This window comes from Puma concolor, chromosome D4, assembly GCF_028749965.1.
Source record: "Puma concolor isolate L17-30 chromosome D4, mPumCon1.1.hap2, whole genome shotgun sequence".
In the NCBI taxonomy this organism is placed as follows: domain Eukaryota; kingdom Metazoa; phylum Chordata; class Mammalia; order Carnivora; family Felidae; genus Puma; species Puma concolor.
Window position 1 is genome coordinate 30,319,685 of NC_141679.1, and position 26,610 is coordinate 30,346,294.

Genomic DNA, 26,610 nt, shown 5'->3' on the forward strand with positions numbered 1-26,610 from the left:
GGTAGAGAATAAGGTGACCTGGAGGGGGGCCAATGGCTTTCTATTGGGTAGAGAGTAAGACCTCGCAACAGAGTTGGCATCTGAGACCTGAGGGATAACCAGGCAAAGAACTAGGTTAAGGACATCCCTGGGGAGCAAAGAGGTTTGATGTGCTCAAGGAACTGAGAGAAGACTAGTATACTTAGTGCATAATAAACCAAGCAGAAAGACATGAGCTGAAGGCCAAGACATAGATGGGGCTGGAGCATGCAAAGCCCTGTAGGTTGTGGATAAGAGTTTGGATTTTGTCCCAGGTGTGTCAAAGCTATTGAGGCATGAACATGATCTGATGTATGTTTCTCAAAGATTGTTCTAGTTTCTTTGTGGAAGAGAGCAGACTAGGGAAGACCATAAGGAACTAGCCAATGGTGGTTTACGGTAGAGTGGTTCCCATGGAGATAGAGTTTGGTGGATGAATTCAGTTTGGTATGGACTGGTTGTTGGGAAATAGAGAAAACAAGACTACTCTTAACTTTTCCATGGAGCAACAGACTGGATTTACTAAAATGGGGAAAACTAGGAGTTTGGACTGAAAAAAATCAAGAGTTCTCTTTTGCTTGTATTAAATTTGAGGTTCTATGGAAATAGAATTTGGGGACTAAAGATCTAAATGTGGAAGTCATCAGCATTGAGATTTTAGATGGTTTTAGAGCCACAGGTTATGTGAACAGCCTAGGAACCCAGCACAGACAGAAGAGAAGATAGGACTGAGCCTTAAGGGGACAGTGGCCTGCTGGGTAGGAGGCACACTATAAGGTCCTGAAGTCCAAGAGGAATGAAAATTTCAAAATGGAGGAAGCACTTCATTTTATTAAATGCTGCTGAGAACCAGAATCAGATGAAGTGGAAAGTGCCTTCCAGAACTGGCAGGAGAACTCACTGGCTGCCTTGATGTGAGCAGTCTACAAATCCCTAGGCAGACTCAGGGTGAGGTGGGAAGCAGGGGATGGGCAGATCTTGAGACTGCTCTGTGAGTGTGAAAAGCTGCAGTAGTTGGAGGGCATTGTGCAGTCAAAGGTAAATTTTTTTAAGTTGGGAAGACAATAGAACCTATTTGTGTGTTGAGGGAAAAAAACCAATATGGAAAAAAAGAGATCATGCTGGAGAAGTGGTAACAGAAGTCCTGCAGAGCAGGAGAGGGTGGGATCCAGACTACTGAAGAAGGTCTAGCCTTTGAGAGGCATCAGAAGAGGAGGGATGGAAGATGGGCATAGATGCGATATTTTCTCAATTAACTGAGAATTAAAGTATCAAATCAGAGGGAGAGAAATTTCAGGAGAGAAAAGTCATGAAATAAATCATTTATCAATTAGAACAGCAAGCTTGGTGAGACTAGAATTCATGGGTCATGTTAAGTCCCTGTTGGAGAGTAATTCCAGTAAAAGCATCCATGCAGTTGTGCAGACTTTGTTCAGCCAGGCTTCAATTGCTCAGTTGCAGACACAGAATAGGGAGATGGCTGGGTTTTATCAGGGGTTAGAATGGAGGGAGAGAGAAGCAAAGAAGCTGAAAGATGTTTGCAAAGGAGTAATTATAAAGTCGAACCTAAGCTAAACAAGGGGAGGCTTGATGAGGTCAGAAGTATCTTCCAGCATTGTTGTCATGGGGGAATTAAACAGTTGAGCTGGATTATGAGGTGACTAAATTCAGGGATTTGCAGGTTGTGCAATTAATGGTAATGATGGCAGTATATGTCCTTAGGAATAGGGACCTGATATTCTGTTGAGTCTTGGGGAGTGGGGGATGGTGGTAAAGAAATTGGTGGGCTAGGAGTTGGAGTTACATGGGCCACCCACATGGATGTTGGTGTTGTCAAGAGTGATGGCAGGAGATGGGAAAGGAAACAGGATTGATCATGAGTTCAGTCACTAGGAGGAAGCGACTAAGAGGTCAGTTGACAAATTGAGGGAAAGAATGGATTAGCAGGATAGCATGAACCTGCAAAAGGGAAAGGAATCTTTAAGAATAAAAAATGGTCTGGAAGCAGCATGTGAAGCATGAACCCTGAGGTTTAAGATGTGAGGTATAAGAGCCTTATCTTGTGAGGGCTGTATGGGAAGAGGTGGCATCATGAGGGGATAGAGGGACCATCTGGGGAGAAGAACAAGGGAGTTGGTAGAGCATAGCCTCATTCCAGGGGCTGAGGAATGGTCTGGAAGGCTGAGGGATTCCATTAGATTGGGGAGGAAGAGACTAGGACCAGGAAAAGGCCTGGAAAACTCCTCTGTCACCTGTAACAGAGGAGTAGTGACTGAGCTAAGCAGGGATGAAAGGCATGGTTGAATTGACCCTGAAGGCCTATATGCAGACAATGGGCAAATGGTGATGGTTCTCCCTGTTCCAAATTCTTTCCTCACGGGTTTGGTAGCTCCTCAGCCCTTGGGTGCTGGTGTGGTAGGCTAGAGTGTGGCTCTCAGCTACCCACCATTGCCCAGAAAGGCAAACACCCTACATGCTACAGTAGCATCTCTCCTCATAAATAGACTTACAATGATGATTCTGGGCAAATTTGGGGTAATTTGCTTTGGGCAATTATTTTGTTCAGAGGCAGACCATAATGGATTTTACCAGTTTTTAAAGAGCACAAGTGTCTTTATCTCCATTAGCACTGTATATAAAAATAAAACTATTAACAAATGATTAGATTTTTCTTCTCTCACTTTCTTCTCTGCCCATCCCAGGGAATAAATGCCTTAGGCTAAGTGAAAGACTAATGTTAGAATGCCAACCTCTGACCTAGGGATCGATGTCAGAACTGCTGACACATCTTTCCCACTAATCATCCTCTTTTATGAGAATAACAAATCCGTACCAGCTGTGGCCATCAGGACATCGGAATGAAGTTTCAGTTCTCCCTTCACTTAAGAAAGCTCAGGCAAAGAGAAGATGACTTAGCTGTGTCCCACCATTTTCCCTCAGTTCTCATGAAAAGGGGAGAGAACTTGAATTATATACATGACACACAACTACTCTGGATATATTTGCTAAAATATACCTGTCTTTGATTTCCTTTTTTTTTTTTCTTTCTTCTAGTGACTTATGAGTGTCTACTTTAGTTTATTAAATTTTCCTTACAAAGTGGCTAGTTTATACCTCCTGAGTGTACCTTCCTTAAATACTTAGAGAAAATTCTTTTAAAGACCAAGAATTATGAAAGCAAGTTAGAAGGCAAAAATAAAATGAATTATAATCAATCATATTCATCCTTTAAAGGACAACCTCCCAGCCTAATTTACTTGCATACTACTGGTATAACATGGGGTCAGAAGCTCTCCTCCCAAAAGGGACAGAATTGTAAGATTCTGAGTGAGGTCAGCACAGCAAAGGTGAAGTATTCTGGCAGCTTCTGAGACACCACCAAGTCTTGGATAAATAAGACATCAGCCTGTAACTTTGCCAATAACTTAATCTTCGCAGCACAAATATTTATTAGAAAGGCCATGAAAATGGATTTGGAGATGATTAATAAACAAAATAATACCTCATTACTTCATATGAAGTAAAAACTGGAACCTTTTAAGAACGTGCTTGTTGCTTTCCAACAAGAACATTGGCAATTTCCAGGACAGAAATTTGGAAGCTTGTATTTGTGTTATTAAATATTCTCTTGGCAGCAAGAGTGGCTGTTGCTCAGGCATAGATAATATCTGGACTTGGAACAGTGAAGAGGACCAGTGCAGTGAAGAGGACTAGAAGGCAGGGTGCTCATCTGAAGCCACAAAAGTCATGAGCATGCACGATGGATGCCACTAAAATCACAGGAAACACAAACTTGACATAACCTGGCCTGAGCAGCAAAATAATAGTGGCTTTAAAGCTCCAAATTACATACATTACAAATAAATCATTATTTTACCCTCAGGATTCTCTGTTGTGTGTGCAGGATAAAATTCAAACTTTTGAAATTGACATACGGACCCTTCATGATAGTCAGCCTCTTCCTTGGCAATTTCTCCTGCCCCTCTGTGTACCAGGTTCTCTCTGAAGTGGGCCTGTGCATGTTCCCTGTTCCCTGGACGGTTTCCTCACTTACCCTTGCCTGACTGGTGACACCAGAGAAGCCTTCCCTGCTACCTTACCCATGATCCATTACTGGCTCAGGTACCCCTTCTGTGGGAACCCACAGGGCCCTGTATTTACATCTGTAGTGGGATTTATCACTCTCTTCTGGTTTGGTTTTCATGTGTCTGTCTCCTCCAGCTTGACTATAAACTCCTTGAAGAATATGGTGATCGGCTGTTCACTGCTGTATAGCTCTATGGTGCCTAGCACATAGAGGGTCTATAAATGTTTGTTGAATGTATAAATGAATGTTTTAAGGAACTATATCAAATATAAACATAATTCTAAAACTTTGGGACTTTTAATCATGTGTTACAACACCATCTGGCTTTTTTTAAAAGAATGTTTACAAACACTGAGCTCTCCTGATTCATGGCCCAACTCAGCATCAGCAAAGCAATACCCTCTGTCTTTGTCTGCTCCATCTGCCATAGCAAAATACTATAGACTGGGGCTTAAACAATAGAAAGTTATTTCTCACAGTTCTAGAGCCTGGGAAGTTGAAGATCAGGGTGCCAGCTGATTTGGCTCCTGGTGAGGGCTCTCCTGACTTGCAGATGGTGACCTCATCGTGTCCTCTCTTGGCCGAGAAAGATATTTCTGATGGCTTCTTATGACCTCATTTAACCTTAATTACCTTCTAAAGGCCCTATCTCCATATACTCTGACTGCGGTTTAGGGCTTTGAAGCCCATAATGAATTTGAGGGTGTTGCAGTTCAGTCCATAGCACCCTCACCTGGGGAAAGGAGCACAGTCTGGTGTCCAGGGTTGTGAAACAATCTTTCTGCCTCTGTCTTACCAGGGTTCTGGAAGGTCCATTTTCTCACACATGCATACAACAGCTTTTGTTAGTATCTTATACTAAGAGTAAAACTCACTCCTTTAAATGACATCTCATTTCTTAGTTTAGCTGTCTATACTCAAGGCAGGCCAGTTGGGGGAAGAAAGAATCTAGGTTTATCAGTTTAGAATTTTCCTTTAGGACCATCAAAAAGTTGTATGAAATTTCTTTGTTGTATTTGTGGAAGAAGGGAAAAAAGGAGAGAAGAAAAAATCCCTTTATTTTTCAGAATTTTCTCTTTTCATTAAGACCTTTTTTTGACAATTTTATTTCATAGGACTTGAATGCAATATAGATTTTCAGACAGATTATATAAATTATGATTCTCATGTCAGCCGTAAGTTGGCTGACTGGAGGAGCAGCATGCTGGGATCCCATCATCCCCAGGAAATGCCTAATAGTATAAATCAAAATAACTTCAAAAGCTGGTGATTTCATGAACTAGAATTTTTTTTCACTAGCATAAGGAAAGAGGTCACATTCTGCTAGTGTAAAATGCATTTTCATTATGGAATTAAGTTAATATATACTAAATCAATAAGATTACAGTTGACCCTTGGACAACACAGGTTTGAACTATGTGGGTCCACTTACTGGCAGATTTTTTTCCAGTAAATACAGTACTGCAAATATATTTTTTCTTCCTTGTGATTTTCTCAACAACATTTTCTTTTCTCTAGCTTACTTTATTGTAAGGATACAGTATATATAATATATGTAACATGCAAAATATGTATTAATTGACTCTCTACATTATCAATAAGGCTTCTGGTCAACAGTAGGCTAATTTGGGGGAAAGTCAAAAGTTATATTCAGATTTTTGACTACACAGGGAAACCTAACACCTGTGTTGTTCAGGGATCAACTGAACATTGCTTTGTGTCTTTTTTTAATATCACTGATGGTGAGTTCTTTAAAAATAAAATAATAAAAATAACTACTGGTTTTGTTCATTAAATCTTCAGAAAACAATTTGAAGAAATGGCTTCTTATTTTAACTTGCCTTCTGTAAAGGAATTTGCTAAAAATATAACTAATGCTACATCAGAAGAACGACAGAAAATGCTAAAAGACTTTTATGCTTCTCAGTATCCGGAGGTAAAAGAATTTTTTGTGGATTTTGCTTCAGAATGCATTAAAACTTCCTGTCAGAAAAGAGAGAGAGTCAGGAATAAATCTGAAAAAACAGAATCTCTTATAAAAGAAGGGCTGTCAGATTCTGCAACTTTGGCACTTAAAGATTCTCCCAAAAGAGTTTCTCAAATTTGCAGCCCAAAAATATATAAAGAAAAATCCATTGAGTTTCAAAATCACGGTTCCCATAGGGAACAGGTACTTTCTAATGACGGAGAGACTACCAAATCACGTATGAGCTCTACCCAAGAGACTGACAATGGAAAAAACAGCCAAGCATCCAAAGATACTGTAGTATCCTGTTCCCTGAACAGTAAGTCTGAAGCATATGAGTTAGAAAAATTAGAAAATACTATGAAAGAGCAACAAAACCCAACAAGAACAGGCATTTCAAGACACGGACCCCTTTTCAAAGTGGAAAACAAGAAGGTAGAAAATCCAGTGTTAGGAAACACTTCTGTGGTAGGCTTACTTGGCGACACATCTATTCTTGATGACCTCTTTAATAGTTATGGGAACAGTCCCACACAGCTGCCAAAGAAAGTTCTTTCAGGGCCCATGGAAAAAGCAAAACAGAGACCAAAAGATTTCTGGGACATCTTGAATGAACAGAATGACGACAGCCTTAGTAAACTCACTGACTTGGCAGTGATAGAGACTCTATGTGAAAAAGTGCCCCTTGCCGCATCCTCCAAAAGGAAAGAGGAGCTGGAAACTTCGCTTTGGAAATCAAATGAGAAATTTTTGTGGAAAAAATTTAGCTTAAGTGATACAGATGAAAACACAACTAGTGCACAAAACTAATGCGTAAACACACAATGAATTACTGTAACCATGAACTTCTGCCATCCATGTTTACAACACTGTATTCCACACTATGTTATCTTGAACACAGCTGTCATGCATTTTTATTAAACTCTTGCTCTAGGGTTTTTTTTAGCCTAAAAGGTTATGATGGATTTGTTTTCCTTAATATCTGATTTGATCTTTTAAAAATATGATTGTATTATAGTATGAACCTCTGTTATGAAATAGAAAAAGTCTAGATTTGTTATCAGGAGACCTTGGACATCTCTCTTACTATGTAATTATGTGCCTGTAGATAAGTCATTTACCTTCATGTGTAGATACTGCCTAATATGAAAGATGAAGGGTTTGAACTCAACATTTGTGTCCTTTCAGCTTAAAAACACCTTTGGTTTACTTTCCCAGATTCCATTTGAAGTCATAGGCCGAGTTATGGTCATCCCCCAAATCAGGTGTGCATTGATGTGTTTCTTTCTTACTAGCATTTAGAAAAGTATTAAGTTAACTGTTTTCCTTTTCCCTCAGTATCATGTACTATTGCTAAATTATTTTAGGTGAGGGTAATAACTAGTAATGAATATATGATGTTGTGTTAAAATAAGTTTATAACTGCTCAAAATCCAAGGGTTAATGTTGTATAACTATACTATATGAGATATGACACCGAAGTAATATAACTACTACCAGTAGCCACAGAACACCAATGCCTCAACTTTTTATACAACAATTAGGATTTAATCAATATAAATTAAGCTTTGTATAGTACTTTTGTATTAAGTATGGCGAAATGAGGAAACATTTTATTTGAAACTATTCTCTTTTGCTGAATTGAATTTATGTGGTTTACAATCAACAGAATGTGCTTATTGTTGAGTTCATTTACGTGGAAACATTCACTCAGTCCCTATGTGTCCTGTGCCAGTGCCTCGAGAGGGATAGGTGAGATACTGCTATGGGTGAAAGATAAGGAACCATATCTGTAAAGAGTCATGTGTGTAGAGCCCCTGGCGTCATGCCTGGCACATGGCAGCAGGGACCTGATCCACATTCAGATGCCCAGTGGTAATTCCCTTAAGTTGAGCTCCTGGAGCTGTGGAAAAATAGAGGAGGAAAAATAGAAAATAGCAGTGAACCAGGAAATGGTGGTACTAAGAGCACCGTAAATTGTTGTTGTGTTGAGCGGGGAGAGCTTCAGAGTACCCAGCCATTGCAGTGGGGAGCCACGGCTCAGAAATGGAAAAAACAAAACAAAACGAAAACAAAGAAACAAAGAAATCTTTTAAGAGACTGAATAACCAAATATGTTTTTCAATGTGATGTGGTTGAGGGCTGTGAAGTATATTTTATGTCATGACCTAGTATATATGTGATGAAATAAAATGTTTATGAAAGAGTATTTACCTATAAGGCATGCAGTTGTACTTTGATCTAGAAAAGATGCATAGGAATTTGCTCTTTTGGCTCTTTTGTATGTGTGGTTTTTAATGCTCTCATAACCCACTGAATTGATTTTACAACCCATTAATGATTGAAAATCACAGCTTGCAAATCATTGTTTTAGATTAATCTTTTTTTTTTTTCCTACTTGCAGCTGAGTTGTGTTCAGATTTATCAGATGCTGAGTTTCACCACTGAGGTGCTTGCTACAAAATGAATGTGTTGTGTAGTCTGTGGTAGACTTGACATAGAAATGCTGTCAGCCTGCTGTGGGACTAGCTGTTGGGAGGAGGTTGGATAAGCAAGTAGATGCCCCTTCATCTCAGCTTTTATACCACTTTTAATGAAAGTGGACCTTTCATAAAATAAAATGCTTTTACATTTTTTAATATAGGGGTGCCTGGGTGGCTCAGTTGGTTAAGCATCCAACTCTTGGTTTTGGCTCAGGGCATGATCTCACGGTTTCATGAGTTCGACCCCGCATCGGCTCTGTGCTGATGGTGCAGAGCCTGCTTGAGATTCTCTCTCTCTCTCTCTCTCTCTCTCTCTCTCTCTCTCTCTCTCTCTCCCCCCCCTCCCTCTCCCTCTCCCTCTCTCTTTCTCACTTTCTCTCTCTCTCTCTTTCTGCCCCTGCCCCGCTCACGCTGTCTCTGTTACAAAAATAAACTTCAAAAAAAAAATTTAATATAATGACTTTCAAGTCATAAAATGATATTCACACAATATAATGAAATACAATTAAAGATATTTTTTATAAATAAAAGTCAAAATGGAAGCAAAAATACAGACCTGGAGTTTAAAAATTAGTTTTCAGCAGTTATCAGTGAAATATGTCATTATTTTCATGCAGGCACAGTGTGTCAAGCAGAGTACAGGGTCCGGTATGAAGAGGAGCCAGTCAGAGTTCCAGGAGAGAAACTGTAAGGGTTGACTTTCCCTGCACTGGAACAGTAGGAGGAGTTGGAGAAACCATTGATGAATCTGGCAACAGACACTATGAAGGGTTGACAATAAGAATCCTGCCCAGGGGCACCTGGGTGGTTCAGGCACTTCGGCTTCTGACTCCTGGTTTTGGCTCAGGTCATGATCTCATGGTTTTGTAAGTTCAAGCCCTGATTGGGCTCTGGGCTGCCAGCTCAGAGCCAGCTTGGTATATTCTCTCTCTCCCCCTCTCTCTGCCCCTCCCCTGTTTGTGCTCTCTCCCTCTCTCTCTCCCTCTCTCAAAATAAATAAACTTACCAACAAAAACCCCACATGGACCATATCACTACTAAAAAACCTTCCAACTTCAGGTTTCCAAGATTTTATTTGCCATAGTCTGTTTTGTTTACTTCTTTTTAAAGCACTCTATTGGAAACTGAGGCAAAATACTGAGAGACTTTTGCACTTGAATTCCTTAGGTTTCCCTTAAAGCCCTGAAACCACTTCTCAGAGTAAATTAACATCATCTGCAAGTAGTGTGGCTGCCCCTAAGTGTTCAAGACAATGGAGCCTCACTTTGCAGAGCGGAGTTTGGTGATAAACTTTTCCCCAGTCCACACAAAATGAGAAAGCCAAGGGCAGTATAGTTTAAAAATTCAGTGTGTGCAGTTTTTAAATTCTGAAGTTATCCTTCCTTTATGATATTAAAATTGTCTTCTTTGTATGAAATGATGATAGATCATAATTTTCAGTCTTTTTCATTGTCCTTGATATAAAAGTTGATAACCATATGTCAGTACCCAAAAGTTTTATTCGACATTTACTAGTCTATAAAATCGTTAAGAATAAAATAACTGTCTGCTTCAAAGTTCATGAATAGACCTCCATGGCTACTACCAATGTCATAAATCCAGGTAACAGTAGGTCTAGGACCCACCAAGGATGCCAGTGAATCTATAAGATCCTGTACGATGGATCTGCCTTCAAAGAGCCCAGCATGCAGGGCACCTGTTAAGCCCTCACCTAATTCTCACTGGGTTATCATTGATGTAATCTCATTCCCCAGTTCCATCCCCACCTGCTTTTGCAAAGCATCCTCTACCCAGTGCCTCTGGGAGCCTTAAAGAGAAGACTCATAAGTTCAGAAACACATCTTGTCACTAGTGACATGCATTTGCTCAGGGTGACAGCCTTGTGCACTACCCAACCCTCCCCCCCACCCCCCACCCCACACACACACATACACATACTCAGTGCTGGCTTCATGTGGTGTTTATGGCAGGTTGGAAGAACACACTTTTTCTCTGTTAATGGGCAACCACAGGAGGGCTGTCTTGCCTCACAAGGTCTTACAGAGTTTTAAATATAAAAACAGCCCTTTGGGTGTTTTGTCTGCCCTTCAGGGGAAAGACTCAGACTGACCCTCCCTCTCAAGGAAGTCAGAGGCTGTGTGGTTCCCAGCCCAAAGTGGCAAGTCAGAGCCACCTGGAGAGGCTTTTCCATACATAGGTGCCCAAGTGCATCCCCAAGAGATTCTAGTGCAGGAGGTTTAGGGGTCAACACAAGCACCTATTTGGTTTTTTTTTTTAAGTTTCACACTATGATATGATGTCTGAGTCTGTCACTGGGCAGGACTCACCTACCTGACATTCTCAGTGAGCCCCCTCACCCATGGACATACAACAGAGATCATCATGGAGCCACACTGTTCTTTTTCAAGACCCAAAGTTATCGTTGGCATTGTTTTTCAGCTTTCTAATATGTACTTTATTTGCTTTGCTGTAGGTTAACCAATTGCAGTGGTTATATTTATCCCCTGAATTTGAAAATTTAGTCTTAATTATGGGAGTTTGATGCCTTTCTGTCACTGACACAGATAATGCCCAACTGACATTCTTGGTTTTGTACTGCTGTCTCTCATGGTTAAAAATCAAGAATGCCTCTTTCTACAGACATCTTTTCAGTTAACTAAATGGGCCCCTTGTTGAAAGAAATAACTAACTCACTGTATAATGTTTTCACTCATGTAAACAAGGGGGAAAGTATGCATCTCTAAATGTCTTATATGTTTCTAAGAAAATTCTAGTGAGTCATCCTATCAAAATATGAATTAGTCCCCCCCCCAATATATCTTTTAACTTTGATTTTATTTTTTTGTAAAGTGATACATGCTTCTGGACTGAAAGACTTCCAAAAGAAGGTTCATAACAGCTAATTCATAATTTCTTTCTTTCCTAAAACTATAAAAGCATTGATAAGAACAAGAAGAGGTTGTAATTTTTCAAAACATAAATGCCAACACATGCTCCTTGAGAACTGATTTCACACGATCAGAGGATGCCCACTGGCCCCATCCTGCCACCCACCAACTTGCCAGCGCCTTCCCTATTCTTCCAATGGTTGACTCTTTCTCTGCAGCCAGCACTCACTGTCCTCTCTCCCCATTGCCAAGGCCTTAAGTAGTCTCCCTTTAGTGCTGCCTGGCAAAGCTCCCCCCCACCCCATCCTTTCAGGTCAGTCCCTGACTCCCAAGTCCACCCCTTCTCCCCAGCATCCCACTCACCAGTGTTGTGGAGCCTCAGTCCCCTGTCCAGCCACTTCATAGCTTCCCCCACTAAATCAGCTTTCCCTGCTCTCCCCCAAACACCTCATCCTACTCAAACCTCTTCACTCCCTCATTCCCCTCACCCCCCACACACCAAGGGAAATGCCAGCAGCAAAGTTGAGCAGGTTGAGTGAGGTGGGAGGAACACTTAATGTCAAACCCAGGACCCTCCAGAAGTCAGATCACCAGGCAAGTCCTTTCCAGGGGCAGTAGTTCACTAACCTGCCCGGAGAAGTCGAAAACAGCCCTGCAAGGGTGCCAGGGACCTCCTGAAATGGCCCGGAGCTGCCACATTGCCCTGAAAGGTACAACAGCTCCTAAAAGACACCTTAGGGCATGGCAGTGTGCTAGGGCATGTTGGAGTGGAGGAGCAGATCTGTGGGTAAAAGGAAAGAGCCACCAAGGAACCCAAGTACAAAATGATGTGTGCTTTCTGACTGGTGGAAACAAGGTGGCTTCCAGAGTCCAAAAGAGGGAGAAGAAACCTGCTTGGGCTAGAGTGATCAGAAAAGGTCACCCCAAATTCTGGGGATAGGCTGGGGGCCAAGCCTGAAAGAATGAGAAGGCCAGAGCATCACTTCCTCCAGTCTCCCCTGGACTTTAAAAGGCCAAATGACAAGGAATGTGCGCCTTGTAGAGAAGTTTGAGTTTGGGATTGGCCAAACATAAAAACGCTTCTGATTAACCTAACCTCCAACTTACGCAAAGGAGCGGGAGACACAAGTGCCAAAGGAGAGCGAGAAACAGGCGGCGGGAGGAGAGGGAGGGAGTTTAACTGGAAGTGCTCTGAATGTCTGGGACAGCGCTTCCCGCGGGAGTCCGGCCCTGGAGCACCTCCAGAGTCCGGGCAAGGGGAGCTCTTTGGCCTTTCCTCTCGCGCATGTGACTGACTGCAGGGCGGGGTCGGCCCCGGGAGCCGCGCAGCTGCCGCTCTGCGGGGCCGGACCCCGCACTGGGCGCGGAGGGTGCGCCGCGCTCTGCCCCCTCGGCCTGCGTTCCTTTCACGGGAGGGTCCGCCTCGCCCCGGGCCCCGCCTCCCTCCAGCCCCGCCGCCCCGCAGGCAAATATTAGAGGGTGCCTATGTGTAGAAATTGTGTCAAATAAAGTAAAGCCGTTTGAAGTTTCCAGAAGGCCACCCACCGCCGCTGAGAATCTTCGCTGGAAACCCGGGCTGCGGGGCCGCAACACCCGAGCCCGGGATTCATCGCACCCAGGCCGAGGAGACAATCTGCTCCTCCGAATCAGGTTCATTTTCTCCCTTTGGGGAAAGGAGAAGCTAATTAAGTTACGCTCTGGCTGTAGTGATGGAAAACAAGCAAGCAGACTCCAGGGGCTTGCGCCTCCAGGGCGCGTTATCTGCCGTTAGCCGAAAACCTCGGGAAAGTCCTAAGTTCTAGGGTTCGTAGGAAGCCCTGGGTGGCCGGCTGCCGTTCCCAGTCGCGCCTGGAGGCTTGTGCACCGCGAAACGTGAGGCTGGGAGGAGGGGCAGCCCTTTGTGGGGTCCTGCCTCCCCCTTGAGCTTGGGAGAGTGTGCCGCGCGTGACAATACCCAACCCCCTCCCCAGGTCTGGGGCACTGGACCGGGCTTGGAATCCCGCGGGGGGGGGGGGGGGGGGGGGCAAGCGGGGTCAGGGGTATACGGGGCTTGTAAAGGGCTACGGATGGGAAGAGATCCAAAACTGGCGGGGGGGCGGGGCAAGGGTTCCCAAGTTTGTGGTGAGCGAGAGCTTGGAGGGAGATCTCAGACTTGGGATGGCTCGGGGATTGCGGAGAGAGATCCGGGACCTGCGTGGAGCCTGGGGTGGAGGGGAAGTGACCCTTAGTTTGCAGTGGGCTGTGGAAGGGGGAACTCCTGGGCTTGCGGTAGGCTGTGTGGCGTGGGGGCGGGAATCCCGGCTGGCGAGGGGCTTGAGGTGGAAAGGGATCCTGGGCTTTCGGGGAGCGGAGCGGAGAATCCCGGCTAGTGTTGGGGAGGGAGGAAGGATCGCTGGTTGGAGGTGGGCGGGGAGCTGCGGCGGGTGGGGGTGCGGAAATCTCGGGCTCACGGTGGCTGGGGGTGGGGGTAGGGGTGGGCCGTGACTAGCACTGGACGGGGGCGGGGGGAGCCCGGACAGGAGGTGGGCGCGAGTTCCTGCAGGCCCACCCACCCCAGTTAGCGGCGCACAGAGGCGTATCTCCCCCGCGCGCAGACCCCTCGGGCCCCGCCGGGTTAGAACTGAGCGGGTAGTGAAAGGCGAGCCCCTCGGCCAGCCGCCGCCGGGGCTGGGGGCCGAGCCGAGAGGTCCGTCCCCCGCCGCCCGCGTCGGACCCGCCCTGGCCGCGGGAGGCGCGCGGCCGCCGGGTGTGAACGGCGGCGGTTTCTGCGGTCTGGCCCGCGGCCCGCTGGAAAACCAGCCTGAACTTGATCCCGAGCGCGTCTAACTGAGGTCATGGGAAGCGGGAGGGCGGAGGCGCCGGGGGCTGGGCAGAATGGGAGCCCTGAGCCCGGAGAGTGGCGGAGGAAGGGAGGGAGGGAGCGGGAAGCGGGGAACTCCCAGCCGGTCCCCAGCGCGGGGTCGCCGAGTGCCCCCTGCGGCTCCGCCACGCCCGCCCGACTGCCGCGCAGCTGACTGTCGGAGTTGGAAATCGGGCTTAGCGCCTACGCACACTGCACCTAGACGACCGCCAGCTGCACTCGGGAACCGGCACCCCGTCCCCCGACTCCAGCCCGAACCCCACCCCGGCACTCACCGCTGCCTCCGGGCCTGCTGTTTCAGCTTCCAGTCCCAAGCCGCCGGTCTCCTTCCCACACCTTTAAGATCTGCCCCGCAGCCGCCTCCCTACCTTCCAACCTTCCTCCCGCCAGCAAAGCCGGTGCCCTCGGCCAAGTGCCCGTTCGCAGCCTGTTATCAAGTCCTAGAGAGAATTTCTCCAAAATATTTCCCGAATCCTGCGGCCAAGGGCCCGAGTTCCCGCCCCTCCATCTTCCGTCTGGATGCCTGCAGACTTCTCCCTGGATTTCTAGTCTTTAGCCTCTTCCCCTTCCTAATCTATTTTCAACACCAATTTCCCCCCAAAGCGTGTTAAAGCACATAGGGACCTCGGTAAACCTCGTATTTCCCCTGTTACTCAGGTTAAGCATGCTTGGGCTGGGGAATAAAAACTGAGGGCTTGGGCTCACGTTTATTGAGCAAGACTTCCTATACACGTCATTGTTAAACACTTCAGATGGATATTCTCATTCAACTGCCAACAATCCTTCCGGGTAGGTATTATCAGGTATTATTTGTATCTCTGCTTTGTAGAATAAGAAATTGAGACACAGAGCAGCAGAGGCAATATGGAACCAGGCAGTCTGCCCTTGAGTCTGTTTCTCTACCACTGCAGTGCTCTTCTGCAGAAACCTTGACCTTCCCAACGGTGATGGAATGACCCACAGTACCAGCTGTATCCTGGGGGCCAGGTGGCAGCAAACGATCTGTTAACAGCAGTATTAAATGGATGGGGCAGGTGGATGTCAGGTAAGGTTTGATGTGGAATGCCTCAGAGGCCCCATTGCTCTTCCACCAGCCTTTAGTGGATTAGTGGTCTGAATTTCTGGACCTGGACAAGTTAGAACCATCTCCACATTTATCTCCCCCTCCTGTGCTCACCTGACAGCTTTCTCTATTATCCTCAGTCAGCTCCTCTTGCTTGGGAGCATCCTGGAGACACCACAGGTGTCCCACCCACAGGGAGGACTAGCAACATATTCCTCATTCTCCCACAAACACAGGCATCACTAGTGTCCTCTCATCCCCAGCCCCTGCCAAGCATCAGCCTGTGGCCACTTCCTTTGCATATAAATGAGGCCATGTCTGGGCTGCCTTTGTCCTGGGTGGGGGTTGGATTTTCATCACTAACTAGTGGCTGGGAAATCAGGAGTCAGCAGTAGTCCCCTTTCCAGGACCCACCCTGCCCCCATTTCCTGCCTGGGAATTAGGGTGATTCCTCCCCACCCATCCTTCCATGACCTGGGTAAGATGGGCAGAGGCTCCAGGTCAACAGTGAACAGGGACTATGTGATTAGCATTTGCCCTAGTGAATCCCTGTGTTTTAATTCTGTGACCTTATCTGTTATGTAATGCTTATGCTGTCTTTTCCTTCCTGGAATACATACCCTATCAGCAGCTTTATTGCTTTTTTTTTACAGAGTTTTTAATTAATTTGGTGGTATACATCCATAAAATGAAATTCAAACGGTACAAAAAAGCATACAGTTTCCCTCCTTCTCAACCAGGGGCAAGCTTTTCCATCCCTAACTGTTAGCAGTTTCCTGTATGTCTTTTTCAGAAATAGTCCACACATGTGTAAACACGTGTCATTTCTTTTAACTGCATTTTTGATGTCTTTTTGTATTAACACCTAAAAAGTATACTAATTGATGCTTTGGAAAAAAAATCAGCACAGTTTCAGCATGGAGCCCTGAGATTCTCAGCTTGGAGCTTGTATCCTGTGGCCTAAGCTCTATTCTCAAATGGGGCTGCAGCAGGAATGAGGAGGCGTCCACCTCCAATAGAGGCTGAAAGGTTTTCCCAGTCTCCTCTGGGGCCAGAACAAAAAATACAGCAGGATGTGCAACATACAAGGTTTGGAAAGACTTAATCATGATAGGAGGGTTTGCTAGGTGCTGGAATCTAAGAACCCCTGGATGTCCATCAAATGAAAGAGGAACCAGAGATCCTAACCAAACAAGGGTGGCTTTCTCTTTTCTCAAGACGAATTTTACTATTTTTCTGGTGAGGGGTGTTTTCATATTGGCATTTATCTACAAAGATGGTCTAAAGTTAGGTCCTTCCTAACTTTACCTCTTTTAAACACTAATTGCTTACCAAAAGTGAACCAAAGCACCCCCTATGAAATGCTACTAACTTATTGCTCCAGTAGCCAAATGATTCACCTCCTGTGCCATAGTCTGGTCACATCATAAACAGAGGCAGAGCTGCATACACCATGCAACCAAAGCTTTCCTTTCCCTGGCCAGAGTCCCTATATCAGTACCTTTTTCCCTTCCATTCTTTTTTTCCCCCTTCCTTCCTTCCAGCACCTTGGTAGAGGCACTGGTGACTGGGAAGAGGAGAAGATATAAGCAGAGGGTATGAAGAGAAGTGAGAGACGAACATTATTTGAAATCTGCCTCATCAGTCTGGTCATTCAGGAGAGAACTCTCTTGGCTTTCTAGATGGGATGGGGTGGCCCATGACATCACACAGCAAATCGCTACCTCCTTCTTGAATGTTTTGCTCCCTTCCTTGAAAGCTGTTCTCCTGGCTGTCCTTGCACATCTATCTGTCATTATACCTCTGTCAGTCTTGCCCTGGTAGGCTCCTGTTTTTCAGCTTGTCCTTTCCATGTCCTGCCAGGCTGCCTTCAACCTGGGGTTAGTCTCATACCAGACGATCTCCATTCATTGCCATGCTTGTGACCAGTCTATGTGGGGGTGATTGCCAACCTTCAGTGCCACCCCTGACTCTCTCCTGAGTTTCACACTCACACCCAGCTGCTCTGGTGTGACCATAGTGCCTTGGGCGATCCACGGGCAACTCGTGTCCAAAGTGGACTTCTTCGTCTCCAGCTCTGTACTCATCTTGCTCCTGTGTTTAACTCCCAACTCAGTGATTTCACCATCAATCTTCAACCTTATTTCCCAAATCTGAGTGTCATCTTTTTCACTGGTTGTCTCCATTTCTCTCAATTACTGTGTTTACTCAGAAACCAAGTCTTAACATTTCTTGACTCTACCTCCTCCTTTCGAATTTCCTACCACTGTCCTAATGCTTCAACCATTGCAGTGCCTTCACGTCTTTCACTTCTTAAGTCTTCTAGAAAAATCTATAGATCCGTCTGGTAGAACTCTTTTGATTGCAGTGGCACAAACTGACTTAACCAAAAAGAAGAATTATTGATGTGAGGCTGGTTTCAGGACTGGCTTGATATGGAAACTCAATGGCCATCACTGAGGCCCAGGGCCTCCTTCTCACCACTCAGGTCTACCCTTCTTCCAAAGCTGGCTTCATCCTCAGACTGCATGCAGTGGCAAAGTGGCAAAAGAAACTCCAGCTTGCGTGCTGCCAACTCCAAGTCCTGTAGGAAGGAGCCAGGCCTAAGTCATGTGTTCCCTCTGGTCTGGGAGAGTAGCTCCTGACCTCATGGACTGAAAGTGGTGGCGGCATGGAATGGAACCAGTTGGTGGGAGTAGTGTGAACAGACAGTGAGCAACCAAAACACATCAGAAGCCCACCACACGTCTGACCCTGTTATTCCTCTACATAGAATTTTCCAACAACTCCCTAAGTCAGACTTTAACAATCAAAACCTTGTCGAGGTGATTTGATTCTGTCGATACACAATTTTAGTCATTGTGGAGCTTTTTCACTTTGTTTGCATTGATAGTTTCATCAGTAATCTTGAATAAGAGTTGAATTTTTTTTTAAGATTTTATTTTTAAGTCATCTCTCCACCCAACATGGGGCTCAAACTTACAACACTGAGATCAAGAGTCATATGCTCTACCTACTAAGCCAACCAGATGCCCCAAGATTTGAATTTTAAAACTGATCATTTGGATTTCTCTCTTGACTTGCAAGGGAACCCTGAGCAATGCATGAGACCATGCCTCTGGGAGCCCTGGGGAGAGGGAGAGTGGACTTCCAGTTAGGAGACTGTCAGGAAGACAGACCCCGCCCCATACTTTAATAGAGACAGCTAAATATAGTGAATTGGTTGAACAGGTGTTGGAGGGCTGAAAGACTCTAAAAAGAGACACACAGAGAATCACTGAAGAAAGCAGCTGGCATTCCCGAGGAACAAAGGGAAGAAGGCAGCATCTTAGAACCCAGGTCCTAGAAGCCTGGAGAAGGGGCCCTGAGGAGTTGGAACCAGACCTCAGTGCCAGCTGGCACTGGAGCTTTGGAAGCTTGGAGGTAGACTTCCCAGGACTGGGCTCACGTCTCTGAAGTGGACCTCCTTGCCAGCAGGTGCTGGCCTCCCTGAGGGAGGGGATAAGGCAGACCCCAGGAGTGAGGAGAGCAAACTGGAAAACTGGAACCCCCAACCACTGTTGGGGTCACAGTCGACTGTTGTGGGGTGATGCTGACAGGAACAGGAACAAACAGAAGGGGACAGGTCCTGCAGCCTCCCTCTGGTGCCCCCTATTGGCAGAGCCCAAAGGGCGACCCGCATAATGGAGGGTTGGGAGTCCTGTGGAGGAGAGAGGATGGGGTGGATTGGGAGCTTAATACCTGGCACAGGGGAGAAGAGGGTAGAGGGAGGAGATTGGGAGCAGGATCATGAGGAGGGGAAGAGACAGAGCTGTGGGAGCGGGTGGGAGAGTTCCCCCACCTCAGTCACCTCTTCTGGGCTGCAGAAGGCACAGAAGAGAAACCCTCAAGACATAGGGCAGCATCAGAGCCCTTCTCCTTCCACCTCACAGCCCGGACTTAGTGACACACGCCACACACATAAACACACCATGCACACACACCACATACACATACAGCACACACACATATACCACACCACACCACACACACACACACACACACACACACACACACACACACACACACACACCATACCTACATATACCATCCACCACAGACACATGCATACCATACTTTTGCTCATGAGATTCTTTAGCTCAGGTCCAGTTCTCTAGGAGCAGTTCCAGGACTAGATGCGGTCTGCATGTGACATATTAAAGAAGTGCACCAGAGTAGATGGGTCATGGAGGGAGAGAAGCCCGGAGGAAAGAAGGGGAAGCCAAACAAGGACATGATTTCAGGCTACATCTCCTGAGAGTAGGCTCAGCCTGATTCTGCTGGGGACTCTGGAGGGTCAGTTGTGCCCAGAGTCATCCCAATCTGATGCCTGGGAGACTGGATTTCAGACTCTTGCTCCTGGGAGTCAGTCACAAGTGTCAGGGAGCTCCGGAAATGCCACATGTGCGCCGCCATCCTCCTGGCCTGGTAACTGCTAACCAGTGGCCGGTCCTGCAGTTCCATACCAGGTTAGGATGGGTGGTCATTCAGAGTTGCCACAAGTAGAAGGTCCGTCCTTCCTTCCTTCCTTCCTTCCTTCCTTCCTTCCTTCCTTCTTTCCTTCTCCTTCCTTCCTTCCTTCCTAGTCACCTTCCTTTCCTAACATTTGTGAGCCCTGAGTCAGATTGCACATGGCGGCCCCAGCCTGCAGCCTGCCCTCCTCCTCTCCCCGCTCATGACTCACGGAGAAGGGCCTTGCTTGCAATGGTGTAGACATCCCAGCTGTGTCCATATAACTCCACAGCTCCACCAAATGCCTGCCCTTTGTCCATCCCTTTTCAAAGCCCGGCTGCTCCCTCCTTTTCTTCTATGAGCTACGTTGAACAGTTCCAATAAATACATCGTTCTGAGTCAAATTGCCCAGGGAAAGGTCTGTTGCTCTCAGCTGCAAGACTGGCTGACACACGAGTGGGGAAAAGTCAGTGGAGGGGTCCTAGTACCAAACTGGAAATTTCCCAAGTGGCCCTTAACATTTGAATGGATAAATAAGTTGGGGTGTGTACACGCAATGGGATACTGTATAGCAGTAAGAAGCAACTGTTTTCTACCATATGCAATGATATGCATGAATTTTGCAAATATAATTAGAAAAAAATGATGAATCCATATATGTGAAGTTAAAAAACAGACAAAACTAACCTGTGCACCATCACGATGTTGCCGTAGGAAATGGAAGGGACACAAGAAGGACTTCCAACTGCTGGTAATGTTCTCTTTTTTTTATCTGGGTGCTGGTTTCCTGGGTCTATTCAGCTTATGAACATTCATGAGCTGTACCTTATGCAATTCCCTGAAAACACGTTATACTTCAATAAAAGTTGGGGAGAGGTGATGTCAGAAAAGATCTTTCCCCACTGAGTATTCCATTGGCAAAACCACCCAAAGGAAACATGGCAATTTCGGGACCTGTAGAAATAGAACGATGCCCTAGTTGTCTTAGCTCATTCCAAGTATGTAAGGTTCTCTCACATTTGTGTAAACTTCTACATTTCTATGCATGTCAAAGCGTCATTCTGTCTTGATCATGTTTTCTACTGCCTGTGCTTTATGATACTTTGACATCTTGGGAACCTGGGGACCAACCAAGCAAGGGACTGCCCTTCCCAGAATTAGCTATTTTCTGCAGATAGCAAACAACTTGCCTGCATGTCTTTCATATGCAAACTACCCCCTCCGGAACCTAGACTCCAAACCACCTCTTCTTTCTGGCTTTTACAGTCTGGGAGGCACTACAGGCAATATTCCTGGTGCTAGACAATGAGGGACCACCCTCATGACTCAGAGTCTGCAGAAATTATGCATACTAGCCAATCCTAAATCTGCTCAGCTGCTTAGCCTGCTCACTGACTCCTTCCCCTTGAAAACCACAGTAAAGACTCATGCCCATGCTTCCTCCTCTCTCCTTCTGCCTCCTGTTGGATAACTGCTGTTCCCCTAGGTCTCCCTGCATGGTGTTGTGCTGTGCCTCCTGTTTCTAGGAACCTGTGAGTATAGGCTTCATCCTTCATGACAATCATTTCAGCGTATCTTACCAACCTGATAAATACAAACCCTGGGTATGTTTTAAAGTATATCCATTCATTCCACAGTGTTTCTGTACCGTTTTAGATGCTAGGGATAGAACCATGACCATGCAAATAAGGTCCCTGCTCTCCTGGACCTCATGTCCAGAGGGACAGACATAATAAACAAGCAAAGAAATAAATATTTCCAGATAGCGTTAAGTGGTGTAAATGAAAGATGCCAGGGTGGGTCATTTTATGTTGTTCTGTCTGTTTTGTTTGTTTTGTTTTTTTGTTGCTTTTTGAGCAAGACTGGTCAGGGAAGATGTCCCCAAGGAGATGACACTCAAGTCAAGGCCTCAATTGTTGCTTGTATACCAAGGGCACCCAGAGATCCGTGCTGGGTGTTTGGAGGCATCCAAAATAACCAGAATGAGGTATCTCTCGCCAATGCCTATCCAGAACACACCATCTCCCTTTCTCAACAAGCAAAGCAGGGTTTGAATCCAAGAGAAAATAATTTCCCGGCATCAGCAAAATCCAGAGCCTACTCCAATCAAGTTGCCTTCTAAATGCTAGAAAGCTGAGGTGTCCAAGTGCCAGGACCCAGGGGATGGTTTGGCTGCATGCCAGAACCCTTCGGGCAGCAACCAGCTTGCGTATGTATTTATATAACTGGTTGCAAAGAAAAAGTAAGCGTACAGATTCCTGAGCCCTCTTCACTCCGCATCCCTGAGGACCCACCGCCTAGTTCAGCTTTGCAGTAACATAAGCCTTCCCTGCTCACTGCAGACCTGCCCCCCTGCCTGCTGTCCCAAGACCTGGTCTGGGAGCTCTTTATCGGGGCCTATTCCGGGAGCGGCTGGTTGGTCATCCTCCATCCACATTAACTGCACACAGGCATTCCACCATTTTTTTTATTAGATCCAGCTTACTGTGGACAAGATTAGAATCATATTAGGGTAGAAAAACTAAATCACAGGCCCCCGGCTGAGCAGTGGCACATCATGGGTCACTGGGGTAGCATGGATTTGTCTGGAGGCCTGCCCCTGAGCTCTGTATGTGCCTGGAGGCGGGGGGTGGGGGACAATAGTGGCAGCTTGCACACGCCCCTTCCTCAGAGCTCCCGGGCTGGACCCAGCTACCCCGCCACTGGGAACCTTCTACACACACCTTGAGCTCCGAGGCCAGCATTCCTTCATCAAGAAAAGACCAGGGACCCCAGATCTGAAAAGTCACTCCCCACCCCCATGTCTCCCACCAGATCCTCCAGGAAAGAGCAAATTCATCTCATTTGGTACAACTTGAGCTGAGCTGAGCGAGTCCTGCTTTGTTAAAACAGAAGTTACACTGAGCACCTCGCTCAGCCTTTTTTTCTCAGCCTGGTCTCTCCGCATAGGTGTGCCTGCGACAGCTCCTTCAGGGGACATTTCTTGTGAACCCCAGTCTGGTCTGGCTCTGTCATTTCAACCGGCTTTGTTTATCTTTGTCTCTGAGATTCTGAGAGTTTGTCTCTTGCCATATATCTCCCTGATGGGTTTGTTTGGGTATTTATACAAATGCAGCCCTTCAGCTTTAATAGCTGTCCTGGGGGAGCCTTTTTATCTGTCAGTAACGTCATGCTCCAGGGCAATGAAAACCCAAAAAGACCCTGTCTTACCTTGGGGCAGTTAAAACCAGCTGAAATCTCACCAAAAGCCTGGGGATGGCAGAGCCAAAGACAGCTCCAGAGTGGGCAAGAGACAATGCTGGCCATCTCTAAAATGCCTTTGTCTTCCACAGACTCCATCAGGCCCTTGATGGCCTGTGAAAAGGTCCATTCTCAAATTCTCAAGGCTCCCAGCTGGCTTAAAAATGTCAACAAAGAATCTTTCTACTTATCAAGTATTTTATTTCCCCATTTAAGCAAGAAGTCTGCAGAGAAGAGGGCCCAAGCTCCCGTTTAATCTAAGAACCAGGACTCAAGGGTTTCATGTTGGCAATTTAGTAACCTGTATGCATAGACGCTTCTTTGGATAAATCAAAGCTTCCATGGAAAGTGTCTAAACCCTATAAAAGTAATTTATTTGCTTATCCACCAAATTATAATATTCATTTTGTTTGTGTAAACCTGCCAGTCGCCAGTCATTAATATGAACCACAAGAAACTGTTTCAAGTAGGATTTCATTCCAGGCATAGTTTCCAGTTTGAATCTGACATATTATACCTGGGAGGATTGCAGGAAACCATAAATAATTCCTAATTCCTCCATTAGATCTATGTATAATATAAAGATTTTTTACTGTTTAAAAAAAGCAAAAAAACAAAAAACACTGTCACCAGGAGGCTGGGAACTAGGCCTCCAGGAAGGACAGCTGGCCTCAGAATGACAATGCCCCTTCTTGTAGGCATCATGAAGTAAGAGAGGCCCTTTCTGTCTATGGTCGTTCAGTAGTCACTCAAAAACCTATTCTGAGTTGGGCACACAGTTCGAATCCAGACTCCCAGAGCAGGATCTTGGCCAGCACCGGCTGGCAGCGAGTGGGTTTCTCCCACAGGATGGGGAGGGAGGCCCAGGAAGAAGCCAAGAAGGAGCCAGCGGTCACACCGGGTTGTGGTGACCGGCTCGGCCCAGTCAGCAACCTGCACATTGGAAAGCACATCAGAAAGCTGGCCCAAAGCCTCTCTCTATCCTCCCAGGTTGAAAGTAAAGACAGAATCTTCCAAGCACTTCATGACGACGGGTTCATGCCAACAGGTCCTGTTGTCTGATGCCACCACCTGCCAGCTTTGAAGGACCCCCAGATCATTCCAGCTTGCTAATGTATCTGGAGAAGGAACCAGGAGAGACCCAGAAACACATGCTAGAGGCCAGAGGATCTTCCAGCCACATTTGAGGAGTGCCCACTTGCCTGAAGCTTCCCTCATGTGGCCCATCACAGTGCCTGACCTCTTACTTTACAGCGTCTTACATTTTTGTCAATGCCAAGGAGGCTCATTTCCCCATGATTAATCACACATGTGGCAATGGTGAGGCCTAGACTTTCAGAGGCTTCCTTGGCCTTTAACACACAAACAAGAATTAGGTGGGTGGGACACGGGGGCAAAGGCACTGCAATCAAGAGAAGGTGCCAGGGCGCCGGATGTGATGGCAGATCCATCACAGGATGAGGATCCGTGAGGCCGGGCAGGGGCATCGCTGGAGCCCAGGGGGCTCCGTGTGCCCAGCTAAGGGGGTTGAGATTTCCCTTAAAGCAAGTATGAAACAACTGAAAATCTTTGCCCAAGACAGACAGACACAAGGTTAGCCTTGCTGTTTAGTAAAGCGCACTCTGGTCAACGTTGAGAATGTGTGGAAGAGGGGTCAGAGTGCAAGCAGGCAAACCAGTAAGGAATGGAGGTGAACCTGACCTAGGCCAGTGCTTCTGGAGGCATCTGTAGTGTGCAGTGTTTTGGTCCCAATTCTTGGATAGATACTTTTATAAAATGAATTATCTGAAAAATGTGATTTTAAAATACATACAAAATATAAGCCCTAATATTTTATCAAAAAAAAATTTTTAATTGAGATAAAACACGCATAAAATTTACCATTGTAATCGTTTTTAAGTATCCATTTCAGTAGGGGCACCTGGGTGGCTCAGTCGGTTGAGCATCCAGCTCTTAATCTCAGCTCAGGTCATGATCTCACAGCTTGTGAGTTCGAGCCCAGCATAGGGCTCTGCGCTGATGCATGGAGCATGCTTAGGATTCTCCCTCTCTCTCTCTCTCTCTCTGCCCCCCCCCCCACTCACGCGTGCTGTCCCTAAGAAATAAACTTAAAACAATATTTAAAAGTATACAGTTCAGTAGAGTTCAGTATAGCCACATTGCTGGGCAGACAATGTCTGGAAATTTTCCATCTGGCCAAACTGCAACTACCCATTAAACAGCAGCTCCCCACCCCTCCACCAGCCCCTGACAGCCACTCTCCCCTCTGCCTCTGTGACTTTGACTATCCTAGATGAGGACCTCCTATAAGCAGAATGATACAGTATTTGTCCTTTTGCATACAGCTTGTTTTACTTAGTATAGTGTCCTCAAATTCACTCATGTTGTAGCACGTGACCAGTTTTCCTTCCTTTTTAAGGCTGAATATTATTCCACATTTTGTTTATCCTTTCATCCTATAATGGATACTTGGGTTTCTTCTACCTTTTGGCTGTTATGAATAATGCTGCTACGAACATGAGGGTGCAAATATCTCTTCACTTTCCTGCTTTCAATTCTTTGGGGAATATACCCTGAAGTACAATCGCTAGATCACATGGTAATTATAAAAAATTTTTTTTGGAGGGACGCCTGGGTGGTGCTCAGTCAGTTAAGCGTACAACTCTTGATTTTGGCTCAGGTCATGATCTCATGGTTCATGGGATCAAGCCCTGCGTCTGCACTATTAGCTCAGAGCCTGTTTGGGATTCTCTCTCTCTGCCCCTCCCCTGCTTCCTCTCTCTCTCTCTTTCAAGAACAAAAAAATACATTTTTAAAAGTTTTTTGAGGAACCTCCATACTCTTTTCTACAGTGACTGCACTGGGATTTTACAATCCCACTAACGATGCACAAGGGTTGCAATGTCTCCACATCCTCACCAACACTTGCTACCTTCTGGTTTTTTGATAGTTGACAACCTAACGGGTGTGAAGTGAAGCCCCAGCTTTTTATTATGAGATTTAACATGTATAAAATTATCCATTGGGCCCTGTAACTGTGTAAAACACTTTAGGGTTATAATGTTAAAACACTGACTCTCAACTTCTGCACTTACCCCATTACAGACCAATTAAGAAGCATTTCCCAAATTGGCTCTGGTCTGTAACTCAGACCCTGAGTAGCACTGCTTGGCCAATGCCTGCCACCAGGGGGAAGAGGACCGAATGGTCAGAGCCACCCTTTCTCGGCTCTTATTCCCTGTTACCAGCACAACATGCCTACAGAGTAGATACTGTTATTATGCCCAGTTTACCAATGAGAGAACAGAGGCCCAGAGATTAAGGACCTTGCCTGATCTATGTCAGCAGCTTGAGAGGTGGCAGAGGGAGCTGGGAACCCCAGCAATATGGCCTCAGCCTTTATCGTTGTTGTTGTTGTTTTGCTTTGTTTCCCAAGATTGCTTAATTGATTGGCCATATGTGGGGGAAAGATGGAAGGCTCCCAGGCTCTGGCTTGAGTTGGACAAGGGTGCTA

General features: G+C 45.9%; 2 protein-coding genes across 5 annotated transcripts in view; both read left to right on the forward strand.

The window, feature by feature from the left end:
• Positions 1–11,457, forward strand: part of ERCC6L2 (ERCC excision repair 6 like 2) — a 141,931-nt gene extending 130,474 nt beyond the window's left edge. For 2 of the 3 annotated variants that reach the window (XM_086685171.1, XM_086685170.1), the window contains one exon: positions 5,909–8,280. In XM_086685171.1, the coding sequence (XP_086541297.1) occupies positions 5,909–6,881 (973 nt within the window). In that variant the 3' untranslated portion in view covers positions 6,882–8,280. Of the gene's footprint in view, positions 1–5,908; positions 8,281–9,171 lie in introns of those variants that run through there. The other variant, XM_086685172.1, reaches the window with a different exon arrangement.
• Positions 11,458–13,928: 2,471 nt separating this feature from the next.
• Positions 13,929–23,488, forward strand: LOC147574792 (uncharacterized). Of its 2 annotated transcripts, XR_015243511.1 has the most exons (5): positions 13,929–14,273; positions 14,960–15,091; positions 15,214–15,347; positions 20,571–20,607; positions 23,189–23,488. XR_015243511.1 is itself a non-coding variant. In XM_086685176.1 (4 exons), the coding sequence occupies exon 1, from the start codon at positions 14,317–14,319 to the stop codon at positions 14,911–14,913; it is 597 nt and encodes a 198-aa protein (XP_086541302.1). In that variant the 5' UTR covers positions 14,293–14,316; the 3' UTR covers positions 14,914–15,091; positions 15,214–15,347; positions 20,571–20,607; positions 23,189–23,488. The 2 variants fall into 2 exon arrangements, 1 of the variants encoding a protein (XP_086541302.1); XM_086685176.1 differs by lacking the exon at positions 13,929–14,273 and having other exon boundaries at positions 14,293–15,091.
• The last annotated feature ends 3,122 nt before the right edge of the window (positions 23,489–26,610 follow it).